The sequence below is a fragment of the Argentina anserina genome, chromosome 7 (assembly GCF_933775445.1).
Source record: "Argentina anserina chromosome 7, drPotAnse1.1, whole genome shotgun sequence".
In the NCBI taxonomy this organism is placed as follows: Eukaryota; Viridiplantae; Streptophyta; class Magnoliopsida; order Rosales; family Rosaceae; genus Argentina; species Argentina anserina.
The window spans coordinates 5803239-5826668 of NC_065878.1; the positions used below are offsets into that span (position 1 = coordinate 5803239).

General features: G+C 42.5%; 1 protein-coding gene and 1 long non-coding RNA gene across 2 annotated transcripts; one reads left to right on the forward strand and one right to left on the reverse strand.

The window, feature by feature from the left end:
• The first annotated feature begins 2421 nt into the window (after positions 1-2421).
• On the forward strand, positions 2422-17162 carry LOC126803457 (uncharacterized). Its single transcript, XM_050531264.1, is given in 6 exon segments — positions 2422-2696; positions 2698-2962; positions 4976-4981; positions 16347-16613; positions 16615-16797; positions 16800-17162. Coding segments are annotated over 6 exon segments (1359 nt in total).
• Positions 17163-20453: 3291 nt separating this feature from the next.
• On the reverse strand, positions 20454-20970 carry LOC126803316 (uncharacterized). Its single transcript, XR_007673106.1, has 3 exons — positions 20941-20970; positions 20774-20849; positions 20454-20573 (listed from the first exon to the last, which is right to left on the reverse strand). It is a non-coding gene; the product is annotated as an uncharacterized LOC126803316 (long non-coding RNA).
• Between the last annotated feature and the right edge of the window lie 2460 nt (positions 20971-23430).

The following is a 23430-nucleotide window of genomic DNA, read 5'->3' on the forward strand; positions in this document are numbered from 1 at the left end:
GAGCATACTCATACCAATTTCCTGGTATTTAACATCATTTCACATATTTTGAAATTTTTCTTGGTATGTCACACTATCTGTCACACCCTCTATCAGACCCGTTGTCACAACTCATGTCACACTACATGTCACACCTCCTGTCACACTTACTGTCACAACCCCTGTCACACCCGCTATCACACTAACTGTCACACCCCTTGTCACAACTCCTGTCACACATGTTGTCACACATGCTATCACACTTGCTATCATACTACCTATCACACTGACTCTCACACCTCATGTCGCACTACATGTCACAACCCTTATCACACTACCTATCATAACCCCTGTCACACTAACTGTCACATCCCCTGTCACACTACATGCCACAACCCATGTCACACTACCTATCACACCCCATGTCACACTACCTATCACACACCATATCACACTATTTTTATAGTGACTATGTTGTGACAAGAAGAAGAAGAAGAAGAAGAAGAAAATGACTAAAAAATAACGAACCTTTGTTTATTGTGATGTGATCTTGAAATTCTCAAATCAACTAATACGATTCAAATATGTTGTATAGAACACCACCAATCACACATCATGTCACACTACCTATCACACTACCTATCACAACACAAAGGTAGTGTGACTGATAGTTAACAACCAGCCACACTATTATTCACACTAACTTTGTTCTGTGATGAGTAGAGTGATGATCTAGAGAAGCTTTGTCGTCCTCTCTTCAACATCGTCGTCATCATCTCTAGATCATCACCATCTTCTCCAATCTAGATTTTCCCCACCAAACCCTGCATCAGTCGTTGTGTTCCTCTACTCATCAAAACCAACGACGCGATCTAATCTGATCGTCAAATTGGTGGGCGCTTGGGCAAAGAGGAAGGCGGGGATGCAGCCCTGGGCTCAGTCTTCAATTGGAGATTCGGTTTCTAGTGAGAACCCCAAACCGAGAGGTGAGAGCTTGAGATCTGCAATGGTAGATGGCGGAGAGATCGAGAGGCTTCAGCGGCGGAGGGCGGGAGGAGGTCATGGCGTTTGGTCTACTAACGTCCGCGTGTTAAAGCGCTTGACAATGGGGTTGAGACGGTAAGATGGGTTCGGTGTCGTCAGAGGTGAGGTGAGGCAACTAAGGTGTGACCGTGTGAGCCTGTGAGGGATTGATGTGGGTTTTCTTCAGTGGCAGGAGTTGTAATTTTAGCCAAATTCATGGGTAACAATTTATGCATTATAAAAAATAGACTTTTTTTTATAATTTTGAAATCTTACTTGATTTTTTTTAAATTTCATATGTCAAATGTGATTTTTTTTATAAGAAGCCCTAATTTTAATACATTAAATCCTAAATCTATCATTTTGGTACATAAAATTTGTTGATCTATCCAACATATAGTCTTCCCATCCTTGACGTCGTTAGTTGTACTGAAACCTGACCTAATTTAAAGGGTAATTTAGTCCTATGAATTGTTGCTTTGCTTTTGTTTGGCCATCAGATTTTTGTGTTGTCTATATAGAGGTACAACATCTTCTGCTGCTAATGTTGGTGCAGCTATTTGAAGTGGTTTTGACCATGTCGATTTCCGAGTTCGCAAATGAGTCACAACTATATTATAGCTCCTCACGCCTCTTCGTTTGTTAAAGGAAGCTAGCAACGTGGATTAAGAATTGAAGAATTAAAAAATGGGATTGTGGTGTGTATAAGTGTATTGGGTTGCTAATGACGATGGGTTTCACCAGTTTCATATGTGCGGGTCATTAAATTAGGACCAATGAGAAGAGAATAAGAAGGAGAAGAAGAACGAAAGAGAAGAGATGTCCTGCAGTTTTGCCATTATTTTCTTTTTCTTACACCAAAATATCAAATAGTAAATACGTACAAGAGCCAGAATAAGAGAGTACGAAATTATCCTTGAACAAACATATCATGACCATTAATTAACACCGTCATTGACTTCGTGTCTATGTTTTGGGTCAGATTTCATATTTTGTGTACCAAAATGCTTATTTTGGAACTTAATGTATATAAATTATTAGTGGTTTTAAGTTGGTGTACTATTTGTAAAATTTTCCCTAATTTATATACCACAGTGTGTTCTGTTCGTCGCATACCACACCGCCGATCACAATGTCCTCTTCATTCATTCATTCATCCATCATCTTTGATCACTGATCTTTGGGTAAGTTGGATGTTATCTGCTTTTTTATTTTGGTTAATGTCCAACTGTTATTGGGTCTCAAATTCCTTTGTTGTTTTTTCCATATGAATCAATGAAATTGATCCATGTGTTATGAACTCACTAGGGGGTTCTGCCATTTTTAGTTTGACATGGAAATGTTTTAACCTCTGAGTGTTGTTTTTGCACATAATTGATTGTCATGGATTGACAAGAAAACCAACAACCCTTCAACCTCATGAACTTGAAATTGAAACCCTCTGTATTTTGTGTCTCCTCCATCCTCATTCTCGTCCTAGCCATCTCGTTCAATTTCATCAACACTAACTTTGTAGACTTTATTCACCAACCCAAGAAAAATGTCCAAACCCATGAACCCGAACCCATTTCACTTATGCTCAACTGTATCCTGTGGAATGCTCCATTTCTCTCCGGTAGTGGCTATAGTTTAGAAACTTGGTCCCATATATTAGCCCTTCATGAACACAACACAACCCGCGGTTTTACAATAGAGCGATCTACAGTTGCTTGATTTCTGGGAGGGATTGCCTAAATATAAAGAGGATATGGTAGCTGAGCTTTACCATACCAAATGTAATATGAAAGACACAATAGTCATATGTCATAGTGAGCCTGGTGAATGGAAGCCCCCATTGTTTGAAACTCCCCCTTGCCTTCCAGCTGCCTACTCAAACTTCAAGTCATTGATTGGTTGCACCATGTCTGAAACTGATAGGGTGAGTCGCAAACACGTGAAGCGTTATAACAAAATGAATCATGTTTGGGATCTGTTACGGGAGTCAAATCAGGGGGATCTAGCCTCGTAACCTTGTATTCCGATGTGCCAGCTCAGTGGAACCTGCACACAACACAAGTCAAAGTCAAAGGGTCAGCAGTGCGCCGACCTTTGACCCTCTGAAGTTTAAGTTATAATTTGGTACTAAATAAGTTCTACAGTTAAGGACTTAGGAATACGTTACCCCTTTTAAGTGGTTTAGAAAGCCTATTTATAAGTGCATTGTGAAATGTGTCTAGCTCTTCCTCCAATGTGGGAATGTGCGCCAGCGCATAGCGTCTGTTATTTAGGCGAGCCACTGTAAGTGATGTTAATGGTGATGCCCGAGCAAGCATTGAGGCTACCAGACCGGATCGCTCACGAGCTAGACTCACTAGGGTTCCGGCCATCGATCCGGTGGCCAGAATATGTGAGACGACCCGTCCCAAAACTAACCTAATTACGCACAAAAAACCAAATTAAAACCAGCAAACCGAAATCTAATCTAAAATAATTGCGGCTGCACCCAAACCTTGTTTGGGCTGCCTACGTACCCTCTACGAGGGATCAAGCCATTCGTAGTTCAACTGAACATTCATTAATGACTTGACCACAGTCATAAACAATCATGACGACTAATAATCGTCTAATCCGAGAATTTAGTAAATCAAAGCGAAAACACGCTTTCAACGAATACCATTCGATAGTGTAATATCGGCAGATACTCAATTATTTACTTTTATCTTCAAAATTGATCACATCATAATTAAATAAAATTACTATGCACACCAATTTTATTTCTACCATTTTACCATAAAGGTAAATAAATAAGGAAGATAGGTAGGAACCATAACAACTTCCTAGACTTGATCATGGTCTCACTAACAGTAATATCACTTAATCAAAAGCCATAGTTCTTGTTCACATTTACGAAGATTATTTCAGTTTGCTCACAAAAACTACTATGGGCACCCGACACACCAATTTCACCAAATCACCCTTTTTCAGCATTTTTAAACCGATGCACACTTGCACAATTAATATCATAAACCTTACCCAACAAACACACAACACCACAACTATTATCAATCACAACAATTATCCGAATTAAACATAAACGATTAAGAAATTGTAACATTTAACTTAAACATCTCCACACGGCTCATTCGATAACCAAAATCAACAAATTATATTTCTTTGGGTTCATATCAACGACTAAGACCTAACAGAGCCACCCCTTGCTCCAATTACTACATCACGCGTCGTCACACGCGCCACCACAGTGACTGCGCGTGGGCCCTACGCGCCACCCTTTCCAACCACTTCAAATCGACTCGACACCAACATCAAAGTTGTAGATCACATCAAGATAGATAAGTTTCATACTTGCACCCAAGCCTAGATCGGCCAGGAAATGGCCTGAAAATGCTAAGATGCTGACGGAGGGTCGACTTTCGAAACTCCGACTTGCGGCTCGATCTGACTATAAACGGCATGGATTCAGGACTAGAGGAAGGATTTAGGTCGGATAGAAGCAACCCCGAGCTCCGAATTCACCGGAGACGGCGGCGCCAACTCCACCGGGGTTTCCAATCGTTGCAGCTCCCCACACGGTGGTCGGCGTCCGGTGATTTCAGTACCGATCGATGGGAAATGGTGAGGCGGTTCGAACGGAACCGGTGGCACGCCGATCAGAAAATTTCTGGGTTTTCTTCGGGTGAACAGTACCCGACCCGACATTTTCAGCCTTTTTTTTCCAAATTCCGATTTTTACCCCTATTTATACCTATTTCTAAAAATGCCCAATTACGTTCTTGATTCGTAACTCCTACATACGAACTCCGATTTAGGCGTGCCGCATGTCCACGAGTTCGTATCGACGATTTCTATGACTTTCACGAAGGAAGGTTTCTCGAAAAACTTACGCATCGAAAAGTCAACTTTTAGATTCGTCACACTTAGTACGACTCTCGTTTCGAGTAAAAGATTAAACTAATATCGCCACAAATCGTAAAAGATTTGGGTCGTAACAATATTCGGAGATTACCTTCTCCAGGGGGTGGTGTTAACAAGTCCAAGTCCCCGGTTGTTGAGGTTCCTTAGGTGGGGACTTTCATATCTTATCTTCGGCACAAATATATGAGTTTAAATTACTCAATACCTGAGCTGGCCAATACGTGGCCATGGAAAGCAATCTAGGACCTCAGGGCTAGGCACATGAGTTAACTAGCGCGCTCGGGGCGTCCATGGATCTGACGTGACCTAGGTATGTCGGGATCAAGTACTGACCTTCCAGTATGGTGCTGACCGTATGGAGCACTTATGGATTTGGTCAAGGACCTCCGCATCGGACGTATGGGTTAACCAGGTGCGCGAGCGTTGTCGACCTCGAGTGCGGCCTAGGACTTGGAGAATGGTCGGGACCTCACTGTTAGACAAGGGTTAACTAACAAATGCAGTAAGCATGTGGGTTAACTAACATCGAAGCGTCCCTGGACCTAGAGAGTGACCTAGGATCTCGAGGTTAGGTTCGCGGGTTAAATAACATGCTCGGAGCATCCATGATCTGGAGAGTGACCGGAGTCAGTGATTTGCTTTAATCTGTAGTAACATGGCAAGTCCCCAAAGTTCTTAGGCAAGGAATATCCCCCGTTGCAATGATCGAAACCGCCTGGTGGAGTGGCCATCTCGTCCTAGAGGTCAGGAAAATTAATGTAGGGAATAAGCGTGGGTCCTTCACGAAAGTGAAGCGATGGTGACGTCAGTTGCAATGATGGCGTATAGGCAAAGGTGAGTGATCGGGGTTTTTTTGGTTAGTGCGCGCGCGTGGGGAGCGTTAAGTGGGTAACTGAGGTGGTTTTATAGTAGTGGGGCACGTGGCATTGATCTGACAGTTGGGGGTTTTTTGGGTCGACGGCCCGGATTAGCCCGAGCGGCTATATATAGAGGGAGAGTGAACTGTTTTGTTATTTCTCATTTGTGGAAAAGAAAGATGAGATAAAAAGATGAATTTCCGGTGACTGTAATCAGAAAAAAGTAAAGACTCCGGCGTTTGCAACCACGGAAATCGCTACTTCAGTTCTACCACAACCACCAAAGGTATTTTTCCCATCTCTTTTAGGTTTACTGGTTTGGGATGGGATTAATGGGTGTGGGCTAATTTGTGTTGTGTGGGAGTTGTAGCGAATGGGAAAGTTAGACGGGGTTGTTGGGAGTTGCGGATATGAGGACTCGCACCCAGATTCACTGGTTGCCAACACACCAGAATGGGCTATAAGGTGGGGAGAGTGCGAATTGAGGGGTGTGTCCTATATGAGCGATGCAGTGTTGTCAAGTAACCCGCTTGGTCTTTTGTTGCAGGGTATCGAAATGGCGGAGAGAAGAGGAAACAAGGAGACGGGAACCAGCGGCAACAACCGTAGATGGTGGCTGGGGGACAAGATGGTGAATCCGCCTGGTCGCGATGCGACGGCAGAGGAGCTGAAGAACATTCGTGAGGTATACGACATCCCGATGGATATCAGTCTGAGGCAGTTGGTTGAAGGAGAGTTGATCCACATGCCGCCAGAGGGGGCGTGCTGCATTACAAAGCAAGCGTTGTCATGCGGGCTGACACTCCCGATGGCTTTCAGTGTCCAATATCTGTTATCCTGCCTTAACATCGCCCTGGGGTAGGTCATATCCAATATGTGGATGCAACTACTAGGGAGCATAGCAGTATTCCGGGCGCTTAGGCAAGGGAAGCCATGCTGGCAGGAGTTCTTAGCCTGCTGGTCACTGTAGTACTCCCCGAAATGGGGGAGCGGGGGTTGCATTAGGATGGCACCCCGGGGGAAGAAGCCTGAACAATTGTGTATTGTAGCAACGGTGGAGATCAAGTTGCCTAAGAGGAAGGAGCCTGGACCGTATAACAAGATGACAGATGAGGAGGTGGTCCAAGGGATTGAGAATGTCATCCGGGAGTGGGGTCCGATGGACGTTGATGTGGAGGCGAGTTAGGGCTTTCCCGCGGTGCTAGAGAAATTGGAGTAAGGCATCTACCCCATTTCCTTAATGCTGAAGCAATACAAAATGTTGCCAACCGAGGTAATAATTTTGAGCCCCTGAAATTTTTCGTCGTTTTCTGATACACAAAACACGGTAAGCAGTTTAATATTTTTGAGATGTCGAATAAGCAGTTTAATATTTTTGTACTAAACTACACGTTGCCACGAGCTCGGGAGTGTTCACAGAATATTTTACAAGCGCTCAGTTATTTTCTACGAGTTTTAAAAGTTTTCTTGTGTTAGAAATGTTTCTTAATTGTTTCCTCATTTTAAAATCAGAATAGTTGATTCTAGATTGTGAGATCTTGGCCGTTCATTTCCTGCTTAAAGGGCCAAGCCATTACTTTTCCTTGGCCTTTTTCTTTCTTCTTCTTCTTCTTCTTCTTCTTCTTCTTCTTCTTCTTCTTCTCTCTCTCGCTCTCTTTCTCCCTCACGGAGCTCACTATCTCTCTCTCTCTCTCTCTCTCTCTCTCTCTCTCTCATGTCTCTGTTTCAAACAGAGAGGCACTATGCCTCCTTCTTCAGGCCACACCGCCGCCGTCCGGTGACGCATTGCCATGAGACCACTACCACTACGATCGTCTCCCTCTCCTCTCTCCGATGGTGCTCACATAACCGACATGCAACCCATTTTCGGCGAGTCTGAGTTTTGAAGCAAGGGAACTCCGGTGACGATTCTTGAGCTCCGACGACTTTACGTAGATTCTCTTGGTAAATCCTCTTCTATTATCATTACCCAATCGATCTACTATCTATTTCCTGTTATTGGAACCTTAAACTCACCTATTCATCTCTTTGGTTTTTTCCGGCGTGTTCTTTGAACTCCGGCGATTGTGTCCGTCGATTCCGGAGGTGAGCTTCGATTTTTGGGTTCGTTGTGAAGCTTGGAGAGACAGCAAAAATGCTTGGGAGGTGAGGAGGAAGGCCCAGCAGGCCGGATTTGAGGTGGTGGATCACAAATGCGACGTGATCTCTTTCCGGTGCTTCGTTGAAGTATTAATCGAACTCTAATTTCTTTGATTTTGGTGTTGTTGTATTCATAACGTCGTTTCAATTCGTTTGGTAAAATTGCATGTTGATTTTGGCTTGATCGGAGTTGAATTTTTGACCGGAATCGTGATCGGTGATGCAAGGGTTCAAAACCCTGGTTTTTACCGTTTGAATCTTACTTTTTTACTGTTTTATCGTGGAGTGAAATTATTAAAATACCCTTGTGAGTTTTGTATGTACAGTTCTGCCCTAGAAGATTTACTAATTTGAAAGTTACCCATTTAAAGTTTATTTTTATTTCATTCACTACCTTATAGTTTCGGGTTGATAAGTAGTCGACACGTCAAGTTTGACGTGTCAGTTGCTTATTATTTTGGAACTATGGCGAATGTTGTTGTATTCCGGTTCCAGAGAATTAAGGTGGAGAATTTTATGGAGATAATCTATGCACACACATCATGAATTTCTTCGTTAATTCACAAGTCTGTAGGACAAATAGTACAAAGAGAATCCGGAGATAAACAAAATAGAGATATGTAAAATTGGAGATCAACTGTTGTAACAGAAATGAACACTGGGCAACTATAAGCCCGGGGGTTACTTGGGGAAGTAGTGGAGATGTTGAGCGGTCCATGGGTATGCCAATTTACGTCCGGATGTGTCCTAGAAATAGAACGTGGCCAGACTGGCCACTTCAATAATTTCCATGGGCCCTTCCCATTTTTGGGTTTAAACCTACTGCCCAGGGCCTGAGCTCTTTCATCACCCAATCACCAACCGCTAGGGGCCAGTGGTGGACCTTCTTGTTATAGTGCCGAGCGACGCGTTGCTTGCCATTAATATTTCGTAGATGGGCATTATCCTGGCGTTCTTCAAGTAAGTCCATAATGAGCTGCAGGCCAGCGGCGTTTGTGTCTAGGTCGTAGCCCTTGACTCTCTTTGAAGGAACTTCAATTTCTACTGGGATCACAGCCTCGGTGCCGAAAGCCAAAAGAAAGGGAGATTGGCCAGTGGCGGTCGTTGGGGTCATCCGGAGGGCCCATAGCACCTCTGAAGAGTTTATGAGCCCAAAATCTAGTGGCCTCGTCGAGGCATTTTTTCAGGTTCCGCTTGATGAGCTTGTTGATGGTTTCGACCTGGCCATTGGTTTGCGGGTGTGCCGGGGAAGCATACAAAATGGTCGTGTCATTCTTACGGGCAAATGCCCTAAACATATCATTGTCGAAATGAGTGCCATTATCTGTGACAAAGCCTCAGGAATACCAAACCGGCAGTATACACAACACCATCAGAAGTTTATCACCCTGTCCACGGTGATTTTAGCCATTGGTTCTGCCTCTATCCACTTAGTGTAGTAATCTACCGCCACAATGACGTACCTGAATTGTCCTGGAGCGACCGGCACTTCCCCAATTGAGTGAAGCCCCCATTGTGCGAAAGGGACTGGAGATATGATAACCAATAGTGGGACAAATGGGTGACTAATGTAGTTGGCGTATTGGTGACATGGCACACATGCCCCGACTATGTCCTTGATTTCGGTGTCCATCGTGGGCCAGTAATATCCGGTCCGTAGAACTTTAAAAGCCAGGTTCCTTACTCCAGCATGGTTTCCGTACACCCCACTATGTAATTTGTTTAACACCTATCGGCCCTGCTCCGGAGCCAAACATTTGAGCTGGGGGAAAGACTAACTACGCCGGTAAAGTTTACCATCTCGGACCATGTAGAGGGCGGCCTTATGCCTTAGACGCTTCCCCTTGGTTTCATCGGTCGGGAATTCTCTTGTTGTCAACAATGTGACAAAGGGGCCCATCTATGATGGGGGGGGAGCTTGCTCGATGACGAAAATATTTGAATAGGGCCGGCAGATGCTCGGCTGTTCTAGAGTTTCCACATGGACCCCGGGCATCACCACCCCCGGCTCAGAGGTAGCTAGTCGGGCAAGCGCGTCCGCTCTCGCATTCTTAACTCGGGCGATCTGTTTAATTTCAAAGTTGTTGAACTTTCGGAGGTGAGTCGAGGCAGGTTGGATTGATAGTTTCCATCAACCTGGTGGACAACCAGTTGGGAGTCACTAGAAATCCGGACGTTAGCGGCTTCAAACTCTCGGAATAATTGGATCCCGGTGATCAGGGCCTCATACTCAGCTGTGTTATTAGAGGCCTCGAACTAGAACCACAGAGCATAGGGGTATTCATTCCCCTCCAGATCGAAGATGATCACACCTGCACTGCTTCAGTTCTTGTTGGCCAAACCATCCACATAGAGTTCCTAAACCAGCGTCGGTGCGGCTATCGCGGTGTTGGTATATGTTGCCCCTTTTGCAGGGATGAATTCAGCGCTGAAATCAGCCGCAGCCTATCCTTTCAGCGATATCCGGGGCTTGAACAGAATGTCAAATTCCACAAGTTCAACCGCCCACCTTACTAATTTCCTGGAGGTCTCCGGCTTCTGAAGTACCTGGCGGAGTGGTTGGTTAGTCAATACATGGATAGTATGGGCCTGAAAGTATTGTTGAAGTCGTCGGGCGGTGGTGATCAGTGCCGAGGCGAGTTTCTCAATCTTGGGGTACTGGTCTCGGGGCTGTTCTGACCTTTATCATTGTAATATACCGGGAGCTCCTTGATGTCCTCATGTTGGACCAAGGCGGAGCTCACCGTTGTCTGAGAAACCACCAAGTATAGGAATACAATTTCCCCAGGCACCGGCGTCGACAACGCCGGGACCGACCCTAGATACTCTTTGATTCGGAGAAAAGTCGCCTCTTGTTCTCGGCCCTATGTGTTATCTTTCTTGTGCTGGGTCCGAAGCAATTGGAAAATGGTGCACACTTATCCGTTAGGCGGGAGATAAAGAGGGGCGAGGGCCACCACTCGACCGGTGAGGCACTGGACCTCGTTCTGGGTTGCCGGCAATTTCATGTCCATTATTGCTTGGACCTTTTCGGGGTTTGCCTCTATGTCTCTTTTCTCACCATGAAGCCCAAAAACTTTCCTCAAGCCACACCCATCACACACTTAGCCAGATTTAACCTCATGCCGTAGTGGAGGAGAATATAGAAGATCTTGTCGAGGTTGGCGATATGCCCCTCCAGCGTTTTGCTCTTGATGACCATGTCATCCACATATACCTCCATGGTCTAGCCTATTTATTTCTTAAACATCCGAATGATCGCTCTCTGATAAGTCGCCCCAGCATTTTTCAAGCCGAAAAGCATGACCTGATAGCAATACAAACCCTTATCAATTACGAAGGCAGTGTTCTCTTGGTGGTCCAGGTGCATCTTGATCTGGTTGTAGCACGAGTAGGCGTCCAGAAAACTTAATAGCCCAAAACTGGTTGTCATATCCACCAGCTGGTCGATCCGGGGAAGTGGGAAGTTGTCGATTGGGCACACCTGATTCAAGTTGGTGTAATCTACACACATCTACCATGAGCCATTTGGCTTCTTAACCATTACCACATTAGAGACCCACCTTGGGTAATCGACCTCCTGGATGAATTTGATGTCCTGAAGCCACTTGACCTTGGCTTGAACTGCCTAATACTTTTCTTGATCAAAGGCCCGATGCTTCTGGCACACCGGCCTTGACCCTTCTAAGACATTTAGCTTGTGGGAGATGAAGTCAATGGAGATTCCGGGCATGTCCGCATATGACCAGGCAAAGACGTGCTGATGTTCCCGGAGGTACATTGATAGGAGCACTTTGTGCGATGTTCTTAACATGTTTTTACCTCCATTTGTACTTAGCCCTTATTATTGTAGTGTTGAGTCGAGTTAGTAGTCTATGGTGACGTTGATTGCCTTTTGGTGCTAAAACGGGTGTAAAATGCAGAAATTGTCGAGAGTACATAGAGTAGTATTCCTTATCAAACTAGGAAACCTAGTTGGGTTAGGATTTTTATTATTCGACATTTCTGTAACATTTGTGATTTATATTTATTATTTTCCTTTCTTATTTCAGAATTAAATGAGAGATAATGGCTTGGAAATTAAGGAAAGAAAGAGAAGAAGAAGGAAACAAAAGGAGAAAAAAGGAAAAAAGTAATTTAGTTTTCTGAATGGGATGAAAATGAAGAAGTATGCAGCCTCAAAAGAGGGAATGTTCATCTGGCCATAAAAAGGAAAGGAAGAAGAAAAGAATGAAACAACAGAAGAAAAAGGAAGGAGAGAACAAAGAGATAATTCTGAAGAATGCATGTGGCCTAGAAGAAGGGAGAATGCATGAGACCAACAAAGATGTTCATTATTCAATCGAGAAGAAAAGAAAAGAAGAAAAAGGAAATAGAGAATCAGCCCATTACCATGCAGCCCCTCTCACCTATTCCTCTATAAATAGCATGTCATTCCTACACATTGGTATCACCTCTCATTCACAAAGCTAAGTCGAACCTCCGCCAAAATACATTCAGAAAATTCAAGCCACAAGCACCATCCATCACCACCACAAACCGTGTTCATCCCTTCCATCCTCCATAATCAAATTCATCATCCTTGCCGAATCCTTCAAGGATTCTAAAGTGTGATTCATCCATGGCTTGTATTTTACTCTTTGGTTTTATGATTTTTAGGATTTCTATGTATGGATTATTGAATGTATTTTTTGGTTATATATATGAAGAACATAATTTCAGACTTGTTTGGTTTTATGTTTTGATTGTATAAACTCATGTTTATGTATGGATGCCGTGTATAATTATTAGGGACAGTAGGGTTTTCGATTTATATTTAGGGTTTATTTTGATTAATTCTTTGAACTTGTGCATCTAAATCAATGCTTGAGGAAGCCACGGCCATGGCTCTTCTTGGGTTGCGATTTCATTCACCAAAGTAGTCTTTGATCGAGTTATGCGCTTCGTGTCTCAATTATTGCTACTTATATAGGGCTGTGATAGTTCTAGGAATTTGCATGCTTAAACATGATGAGTGACGCCATGCATGTTTATATGTCTCCAGTTCGACTTAATGTGTTTATGTGCTTCTTTGTGTTTAACTAATACGCTTCGTGAAGTTAGACTCTTTTTAGCATATGGTTAGGATTGAACACTTCGTTGATTCTAAATAAATAAGAAGTCTTAACGATTAGATGAACCGCTTCGGACTCTAATTGATTGGAATTAAGATGAACTTGGATTGATTCGAAATATACTTGTTGCCTCTTAGTTATTTTGTGCGTGTCTTACATGTTCATGAGTAGATTTCGTATTTGATAATGTGATGAGTGGTAGATCAATTGTATATAAGTAATTTAGGATTTATTTTCAGTAGTAATTTTATAATCAATCTCAAATCCCCTAATAACATGATAAGTTTTGAGTCCCCTTTGATTCCCCGGATTGAACGATCCCTACTTATTCTATACTAACGATGATGTTTTACAGGGTTTATTATAGACATTCTAACCAACGTTCTATCATACATTACTAGCTGGTCCTGGCAATTTGGTCCTAAACCCGTCCCGATACAAATCCTTTGGTCTGGATATACGTTAGATAAAATTATCCACTCGGTGTCTTCGACTGCTGCCGGATGTGCCCGCGGGGGGTGCTTGGCGACCTTTTTCTTTTGTACTCGGGCCTCATCCTGTGGATCATCAATGGCTTCCGGTAGAGCCACCAGTAGCATCTCATACGGTTTTCGTCCAGCCGAGATGAGGTCGAGATGGTTCTGAAGCGTATCGATCTCATCTGCTCTGATTGTCAAGATGCCGCCTGGGGTTGGCACCTTTAGCATAAGCGTGTGCTCAACGATTATGCACTGGAGGCCCCATAGCACATCCTAGCCCAAGATGATGTTGTAGGAGGATGGACAATCTAATATTAGGAACCGGGTGGTGATCCTTGTTTTTTTCGACCCCAAACCAAGTGATAAGGTCATACGATCGGAGACAAGGGGCTGCACAACCTCCCAAGAGAAGTTGACCAACAAGTCATGGTTACTATAAAGTTTCGCCCAATTCCGCTTGAGCTTGTGATAACAGTTGGCGAACATTACGCTAAATGTCACCCTAGTGTCTACTAATACCCTCCGACCTACGCGTTTATCAACAATGGGTCGGTATGAGAGGTCCGGATGGATGCTTCCTCCTTGGAGAATTGGATTGTGTCTTAGGTAGCTAGTGCGGCTTTAACACCCTAGCTGAGCTTGTAGAGCTCTAAAGTCTGCTATCTTTTTGCCGATCTGTGGGGCGGTGGTCGGATCGCTCCGCTGCGCAAGATTGCTATCTCCCCATGGATTTGTATGGCGTTGGCATTCGTCATTGGGGACTTGTATCGGTCCAGCTTACCGGCCCTGACCATTTCCTCGATGGCAGACTTCACCGTATAATAGACAATCGTGTCATGTCCCGAGTCATCGTAGTAAGCGTAGTATTTGCCTGTGTTCCTGATCGCTTTTTTGTCATACCTATTCCTGAGAGGCCTTGGCAGAGATTCTTGTGACGCTCATATATGTTTGCGTAAGACATGGTGAGGCTCGTGAAGATCATGTTCTGGGGAGTCCCCTGTTGCATATACCCTGCCGGGGGAACGCGACCCTGGGTGGGATACGGGTCAGCTCCACCTCGTCTCCCCTGGCGGGCGCAGCGTCTGTCGCCACTAACCCCATGTCGGGTGTCCTATCAGCTAGCTCCTTGGGGTTGGTCTAACCTGTCCCACGCGGATTGGCGACCATCATCTCGGGTATTGGGTTGTGTGGAAGAGCCTGCTCTATTAGGATTTCCATAAGTGCGGAACTTAGCCTCCGCCGACTACTCCATTTGGGTGGATTCTCATTGACCTTGTAGAGGAAATCTCCCGGCATGAGTGCTTGCCAAAACGCCGCCACGACAATAATGTAATCCAGATCATGGCACCGCGCCGTGGCGGTCTGCCACGGGGATACAAAGTCTCGGAGTTTCTCATTGTTCCTCTGCTTTATCCGAAACAATGAGTTGGTGTCATGGTGAGCGTTGGCCTGCAAGATAAAACAGTCAAGGAATTTGCCCGTAAGTTCATCGAAGCTATCCACCGAGTTCAAGGGGAGACTGAGGAACAAGGCCTCATCGGTAAGCATTTCCTCGAAGGCGTGGCATGATTGAGCGTCTTTGTACCGCGTGATGGCCAAGGTGGACTGGAAGTTTTCGAAATGGGTGTATGGGTCAGAACGCTCGTTGTATTTGGTGACCTTGAGCGGTTTCTCTCCCGATAGGGGTCGCTCCATTTGCATTAGTTGGGTGAACGAGCTGGCTGCAACGGGCGAGGTGTGCCCTTTGCTTCAAAGTATCACTCATGCGCAGTAGGAGCTATGTCTGGAGATCTTGCGTGGGCGGGCCCACCGGGACCTCCGGGCCGGACTAGTCCATATCTAGGTTCCTCGTGTCCAGGTATACGTATTGTGGCACCGAGGGTGGCTCATCCAATAGATCATTGATCAGTGGTTCAGTGATCTACACTGTTTTGAGTTGTAGCCCAGGACGTCATGGCGCCGCCGACGTTTCTGTCGCGACTAGCACCCGTGTATACAGGGTATGGAACCATTGTCGCGACATTTCATGTCATGCAGTCTCTAGGGTTTTGTCTGCATTTTTGTGGCCTAGTAGAGCAGTCCAGAGAAGCTATTGTTCTTTCTCGAGCGCAGTTGAGCGAGCCAGGGCAGCACGTGTTGTCTGGCGCTCCAACTCCATCTCGGCTTAGAGCTTCTAGTGCGGTTTTTTGGTCCATGAAGGGAACTTAAAACGACCCCCCGACCGTGGTCTAGGAGTTGGGGAATGGCCCTCCGGCCCTAGGCTTCGGGTCGGGGAATAGTCTTAGGGAAAGCACCGTGTCTGCTTCCAAGGGAATGGACCGACGGGGTGATAGTGGATTCTCTTGTTCATTCGGAATCACCATTGGGTAAAGCTGAAAAAGTCTTGCTGACGAGGACCCTCCTTCTAGCGCCAAATGTTATGGGAGTCAAATCTGGGGGATCTAGTCTTGTAACCTTGTATTCCGATGTGACAGCTCAGTGAGACCTGCACACAACACAAGTTAAAGTCAAAGGGTCAGCGGTGTGCCAGCCTTTGACCCTCCGAATCTTAAGTTAGAATCTGATACATAATAAGTTCGAGAATTAAGGACTTAGGAATATGTTACCCCTTTTAGGTGGTTTAGGCAGCCTATTTATAAGTGTATTGTGAAATGTGTATGGCTCTTTTTCCAATGTGGGAATGTTCGTCAGGGCATAGTGTCTGTTATTTAGGCGAGCCACCGTGGTTACCGGACTGAATCGCCCGCAAGCTGGGCTCACTAGGGTTCCAGCTATCGGTCCAACAGCCGGAATAAGAGGTGATTAAGTCGGAGATTACCCCGTCCAGGGGGTGGTGTTAACAGGTTCCTACTGAGTTTCATGTAGCTACACTCATAGAAAGTGGGGTTGATCCATCTAAGGTAGTCAAAATTGTGCAGCCTGTCGATATGAATTTCTTTGATCTAGTCCAGTATGAGCCATTAAATCTTGCTTCTCTAGGGAACTGAGTCATGGGGAAGAGGACCAGACTTAAATCAGAATTTGTGTTTCTGAGCATTTTCAAGTGGGAATATAGGAAAGGATGTGATGTGTTATCGAAATCATATTCACAGGAATACAGTGCAACAGACGGGGGTAGCTTTATGTCTTTTAACAAATCCATATCACTGTGATACAAACTTTAGCAATAAGATAGTGGAGTTCGTGCAGAAATCTGGAATAGAAAAACTAGTGCCTGGTTGGGCTCCAGTTTATGTGATTGACACTCATATCGCTCAGTCTGATCTGCCTCGAATATACAAGGCAACTGATGCATTTAATTTGTTCTTGCGTCAAGAGGGGAAGGATGGGGAAGGCCTATGGTAGAAGCTATTGCAATGTCGTTGCCGGTGATTGCCACATAATGGTCCGGACCTACAGAGTATTTGACGCAGGAGAATAGTTATCCGTGGATAGTGGATAGGATGAGTGAAGTAATGGAAGGGCCTTTCAAAGGACATCTCTGAGCAAAACCTTCTGTTACTAAGCTTCGGCTGCTAATGAGGCATATAATGGATAATGTCAACGAAGCCAAGGCCAAAGGAAGAAGAGCAAGGGAAGACATGATAACGGAGTTTGCTCCAGAGATTGTTGCAGATATTGTTATCAAACATGTACAAAATGTATTTGTTAAGTTCTAGGTTACACGGACACGTGACTTAGCCCCCGTATTGCGTGTCCGATACGGACGGACACAGATACGCTCGGACATGAAAAAATACGCCCGAACACGCGTATTTTATATGGACACGCAATGGATACGCGTATCTTATACAGACACGCAATGGATACGCGTATCTCGGATGGGGACACGTTATGGACACACGTGTCCTGTATGGGACACGCAATGGACACACAAGTACTCAATTTAATAAAGAAAATACAAAATTGTGAGCAATGAGATTCGAACCATGGATGTCTCATTTACCTTGCAACTATTTAACCACTTGTGTAGAATGACTTATATTAACATGATTGAATATTCTAATATATATAAGAATGTAAATATTTTCAAACTCTATAAATTAATTTTTTTATAAGTATATATATGAAAATTAATATTTAATTGACGTGTCCACCATGTGTCTGTGTCCAATTTGTTTTTAATTTCTGTGTTCGCGTATCGTATTGTGTCTAATACGGAGACGAGTGTCAGTGTCCGTGCAAGTTAAGATGGATTAATACTTGCTGCAGTTGTTTTCAGATGTTAGGTACTAATTAAGTTGCATCTTTTGCTTGGGCGGGTTTAACTACTTATCAGGAAGCAAGGGCTTACACCTTATTGTCAATGTAGGACACTGGTAAATACAGTAGTAATTTCCAACTGGTTTGCAAAACTCTTCCCTATCAGCCCAAATCGACAATTAATTTCTCCAGCTGGATGCTCAAGCATAAGACTGAAACTACACACAAACAAATGAGCCTGTTATGCTTCTTGAATGTTGAGCAGAACTTGTTCGACCATGATTAGTTATGGAGTTTGCTCAGAAATTTGGTTCTCTCCGAACGTGTTTGGAATTAAGATTTGGCGCTAGGAGCTAGTCTTCCTGCAGCCGTTCTTAATGTATATATGCCCTATTTTTATGCTTTGTTGCTTCTTATTTAGTTGTTTTAGGTTCATATTTGTCATATGTATGTTCTAAGTAGAGCTATGCCGAATTCAGATGAATTGATCACGAAATTGTGCTAAGTGTTAGAACTCCTTATTGAGCTAGGATTCCTTACTCGACTAGGATTCTACTTTCCTATTTTCATTCTTTCCTACTCCTTAATCGTCGATTTCTTTTCAGGAAAGACAAATCATATTTGGACAAGGAGGAGAGATGCCGTGATGCATTCCTAGTGAGACAAGGAAATCATATCCGAGTTGAAGAAGGAGAAGAAGAGGTCGGTCTAGCTATTCCTAGTTGAAGAAGGAGAGATGCCGTGTAGCCCATATGTGTTCTCCCTATTGGATTTGGTTTCCTACATCAAGTTGGATTTGGAGTACATGAATCAAAGTCCCTATCAAAGAAGATTTCAGCTTCCCAATTGGATTCTATCTCCTACAAGGGACGGCAAAGCTATGTTTTTGACTCCTATATATAGAGGCTCGGCCTCCCCATCTAATCATCATCAACCTTGCACACAAGCACAAGCCTAGCTCTGCCGAATCAATCCCTCACCCTTCCAAGAAATCCTAAAACCGATTCCACTATTCTCCACCAATCGATAGCTTCGAAGCACGCTTGTGAAGAAGTTCCAGCCCCTTAGAAAGTCACGGCTATACTTTGTGAGATCGCTTGATTGATAAAGTATTAACATGATTCCCTCTATGTTTAAATTCAGTTTTTGGTTTTTCTTGTTCTTGAATGAGTATGCGATTTGTGTAGTGTAAACTAGTTTCGATTTTGTCTATGAGATAGTACTTGTTTCAAATTATATAAAGATGCGATTTTAGGTTTTTAGTTCTATGATTTTAGTTTTGCCGTGCCTTGTTCTTGAGTGATTTCGATATCTTTATGTTATGTATACGCTTGTAGCATGATATATAGGTTGTTAGATTTATGACTTATGCTATGAACATGTTTATTCTTTTCTATATGATTTTCGGAATTGCATGATTGTGGGTTAAATAGGTGACATACTTGATGAATTCGATATGCATGGCTTTGGAGTTGTATGGTAGGATAAGCATGTTAGATTTCAATTAGAACCGCTTGGAATGAATCGAATGTGTTAAGTGTCTATGTGTTTAGGTTACTACTTAGGACCCTAATTGCATGATCCAACCTTAGTTATTCATGATAGTGTCTCGGCATGATTTTTAAAGGAGGACTAGAATTTGATTTTTGTTAGCTTTGTATGATTTGTTTGGTGATTGCTTATGTGTTGGTTGGTTGATCACATGTATATATTAGTTTAGGTTTTATTTTCTGTTTTTATCTTTGAATCCGATCCTATATATCAAATCTTTTATATATTTATGAATTCGTTGTTAAATGTTTGTTATTCTAAGCCCTGGCTGGATCCCCGGTTTGTGAACGATACTCTCTTGCTTTATACTACTAACGATGCTTACAGAGTTAAATATTGATGTCGAGTAATTGAGCAATCATCAGCCGTCATTCAAAGGTTTTTCTAGACCAAATTGCTTCGAAAATCTTGTCCTCAGTTAAGGTCATCAAACAACTCGCATCACAACTACAACTATCTAACTTCTTTCGGCCAGATGCTATCAGACTAATGCTTGTCCTCCTCAAGGCTAGTTCAAAATTCTTCCTCCTGCGCCAATTCAAGCTTTTCGTTTACACCCTTTAGGGTCTTGGTTGTGTTAGAGGTTTCTCTTTGTACTTTTGTTTATGGATTAATAAAGAATAATAGATAGTATGGAACATGTTTCTAGTTCTATTAAGATCAAGTAATTTTATTTTTTATTTTTGAAAAGAAGATCAAGTAATTTATAAAAGGGTGCGGCCAATCCCACTATTATCACCCTACTAACTACTAACTACTTTCACCAACCTCCGTTTCAAATCAGTTGATGATCCAAAAGCACATTAGTCTTCACTCTTCAGAGTGGTCGGTCTTGAAAACACTAAACTCTAAATGGTAGGTCTTGAAAACACTGCAAATACAACATAACATAACCAATTTGACATGCCGGTAGGTTTCCCGAACCTCATTCCTTGTTTGGTTATCCCATATTGAAGAGCTGAAATTTGAACAAGGGTCATCTGACATAACAATAGTCTTGGTCAGAATTCGATAGTATCACCTTTTGGAAGAAATGCCATGAGGATAGAACCTAGTTTCACATTTAGCCTTGAAAGATCAGAGCAAGTTGTTCTGCAATTTGTTTAAAAAAGCTAAATCCTTTATAGACACTAGTACCTGGCCAAGAGAGCAAACGGGTTGATCATCAATAACATCAATCCCAGCATGGAAGTGTGGCTTACCAAATGAGTAAAATTGGTGCTGAGCATCGTAATATACCTCTAATCTCATGTATTCTGCTTTTCCACAGGCCTAATGTTTTCAATGGACACTGACGAAATGCCATGCTCAATACACTGGGAAAACAAATCATTGCCAGGGAGTTATCAGGAAAGAAATATAATAGCAAAAAAAGAGCTAGGATTGTAGCCAGCTCATGTTCTATCCACATTGTGGAACTTATTTTGGATTTTATTTCAGCATAAACCAACTATATCAGGTGGAACCAATTAGCTGGCTCACAAAATCAATGCCTTATATAGATTAACAGAAGAACCTCAAGAAGATACCCGTGGAGCCAATCCAATGTTTTGCAGGAACGTTGTTGCAGATATATTGACTACCGTCAATCCCTATTGCATACAAATAACAAAATGAATAACCAACTGTAAACCTTGAGAACAATTAGAGATGAGATGAACTGAAATTGAAATGAAGACATACCTGAGAATTGAATGAGCACAGATAGTCAGGGCCGGTCCATTATATTTAGAGGCCTAGTGCGAATTTTTTTTTCAGGCCCTATATTTGTTAAGTAATTTTATTGGATGTTTTAAAATATATATATATATATATATATATAAGGCTATCCCTTAATTTTGGTCTACTCATATGTTTAGTCCCTCTCCTTCAATTTTAATCTATATAGTCCCTCATATTTCAAATTCAATCCCAAAAACTTATTATGTTAGATTTCATCGTTAGGTTAGATGAAGTGGTGGTCAACTTTACCAAGTCAACGCCATCTCACCCAAAAATAATGTTAACTAGACCAAATTACCCATTGAGCTCCCCCTCTTCTTTTCAACCATCTTTCCCTCCAAAATGGTCCAAGGAAGTTTTCGCAAAACCTTGGTAAATTGTACAGCAGCCAAAACCCCACAACAATTTTCCAAATATGAATAAAAGCTAAACTACAAGCTCACATAATCGAAAATCCTGAAACAAAAACTATAAATCATAATCCACACTTTCATTAATTGAAATAAGATCAATGTCACTTTACAAAGCTATAGAATTTGCAGCAAGATAATCCAAAAGCTCCAACTCTACAAGATTAAATTTACAGCATTACATCCCCTCATAAACTATTATGATATGTCTAAAACCAAATCATGATCAACCTAACAAAATATCAGCTAGCAACTAAATTACACAACTCTTAGTTGCACAAAAACAAAGTCTATTTATGCATCTGCTAGTTGGAGAGATTCTCCTACTTTTCATCTCCTTTACCTGGCCTATTATGGATAATTTGAGATGATCTTGATGAGCAAATTGCTGGGCTTTAAATCACGATGCAAAACACTGGCTGAATGTACATACTTGAACCCTCGTAACAACTGACAGAAAGTACTACAACGATAGAACATAAACATTAGTGAAAGTATATGTAACAACAAAATTAAGATCATAAGATATCTGCTAGATGCACTTAATCACGTCATAGTCTACCCTTGTTATCATAACTATGAATCACAGGTGACACTTCTCAAATTTTGTTATGCAGAATGAGAAAAATCCGGAAAACCTGATAGTAAAGATATAGAAGCATGTAAGCGTGTTCCTAGTTGCAACCAAACTAGAGGAGATAACACAACCCAAGCAGAGCACCAGTATCTTTTTTAAGAGATGAAAATAGCACCACCTTACACATAATTTAAAGCTATTAAAGGAATTACAGAATACACTGTCCTATGTAAAGCCGAGTGAGTAAAAAGGAATATGTATACCATTTTCAGAAGTTGCTTGAATCAATCTAGGTACTTCAGTAACCTAAAAACAGAATTTTGGAGTCCAACTAATGAATCAGAAATATATAATATCACCGTCACTATCTTGCAGTTTTTGAAACCTATAATATTGCATCTCTTGCGATACAACAAACTATATGAAGACCCTCCAAATCAACAGCAAGATTATATCAAAAAATAAGAAGAAGAACCCTTCTGTAACATGTAACCCAAATATGATAAACTCCAAAACCTTGAAAGCCCCAAAGTTTTGGGAAAACATAATTTCTGTCAAACAATAGTCATCGAAACAATCACACTATAGGTCTTAGTTCACCAATTCTCAAACTTGACCAATTCTCCATGAACCCAGAAATCCTAAATTATGAAACCCCTCAATTTATTCAATTCGAAAATCATATATTTTACAACATATATTAGAGACTGGCCGTAATCTATCGAGACTCCTTCTGGAGGAACCCATGCCTCGATATTCTTCACCACCATTGTTGCTTTGTCTTCGACGACTTTGTTCTGATTCAAAAGCTACTATCTTGGTCGGAATGAGTTGGTTTCGGCTACCAATTTCGAGTCACCCCGTAGTCAGGTTTGGGGGTACCATCGCTAGCTAAGTAGATTCAATAGAGTCACTTTGGAGTTTGGGGATTGCGGGTCTGATAGCCAAATCGATAATATGAGTTTCAGACTTAGATAGTGATAGAGAATTGGGATAATTTGGTCAGTTTACAGTAGTTTTGGGTGACACGGCGCTGGCTTGGAAGAGATGACAGCCACATCATCTAACCTAACCATGGAATTGACGGAGTGGGCTTTGGGCATTGGATTTGAAACATGAGGGACTATATAAATTAAAATTGAAGGAAATCGACTAAATAGATGAGTAGACCAAAGTTAAAGGACTAAATAAATGTTAGCCCATATATAAATTATGACAAGATGATGAGAGAGACAGAGAAAAAATAAATTGTGACCACAAAATAACATAGATCCACCAAATATTAAAAAAAGTAGCACACAAAAAAGGGATATGATGCATCACATTTGAAAATGTGAACCGTAAGAGCCGAACCCTTAATCTCAAGAATCTAACAAAATATAAACCTTTAATGACAAAATTATATCCTATATAATATAAAACCCATCAGAGGCCCCTCAGGAAGTTGAGGCCATGTGCCGCCGC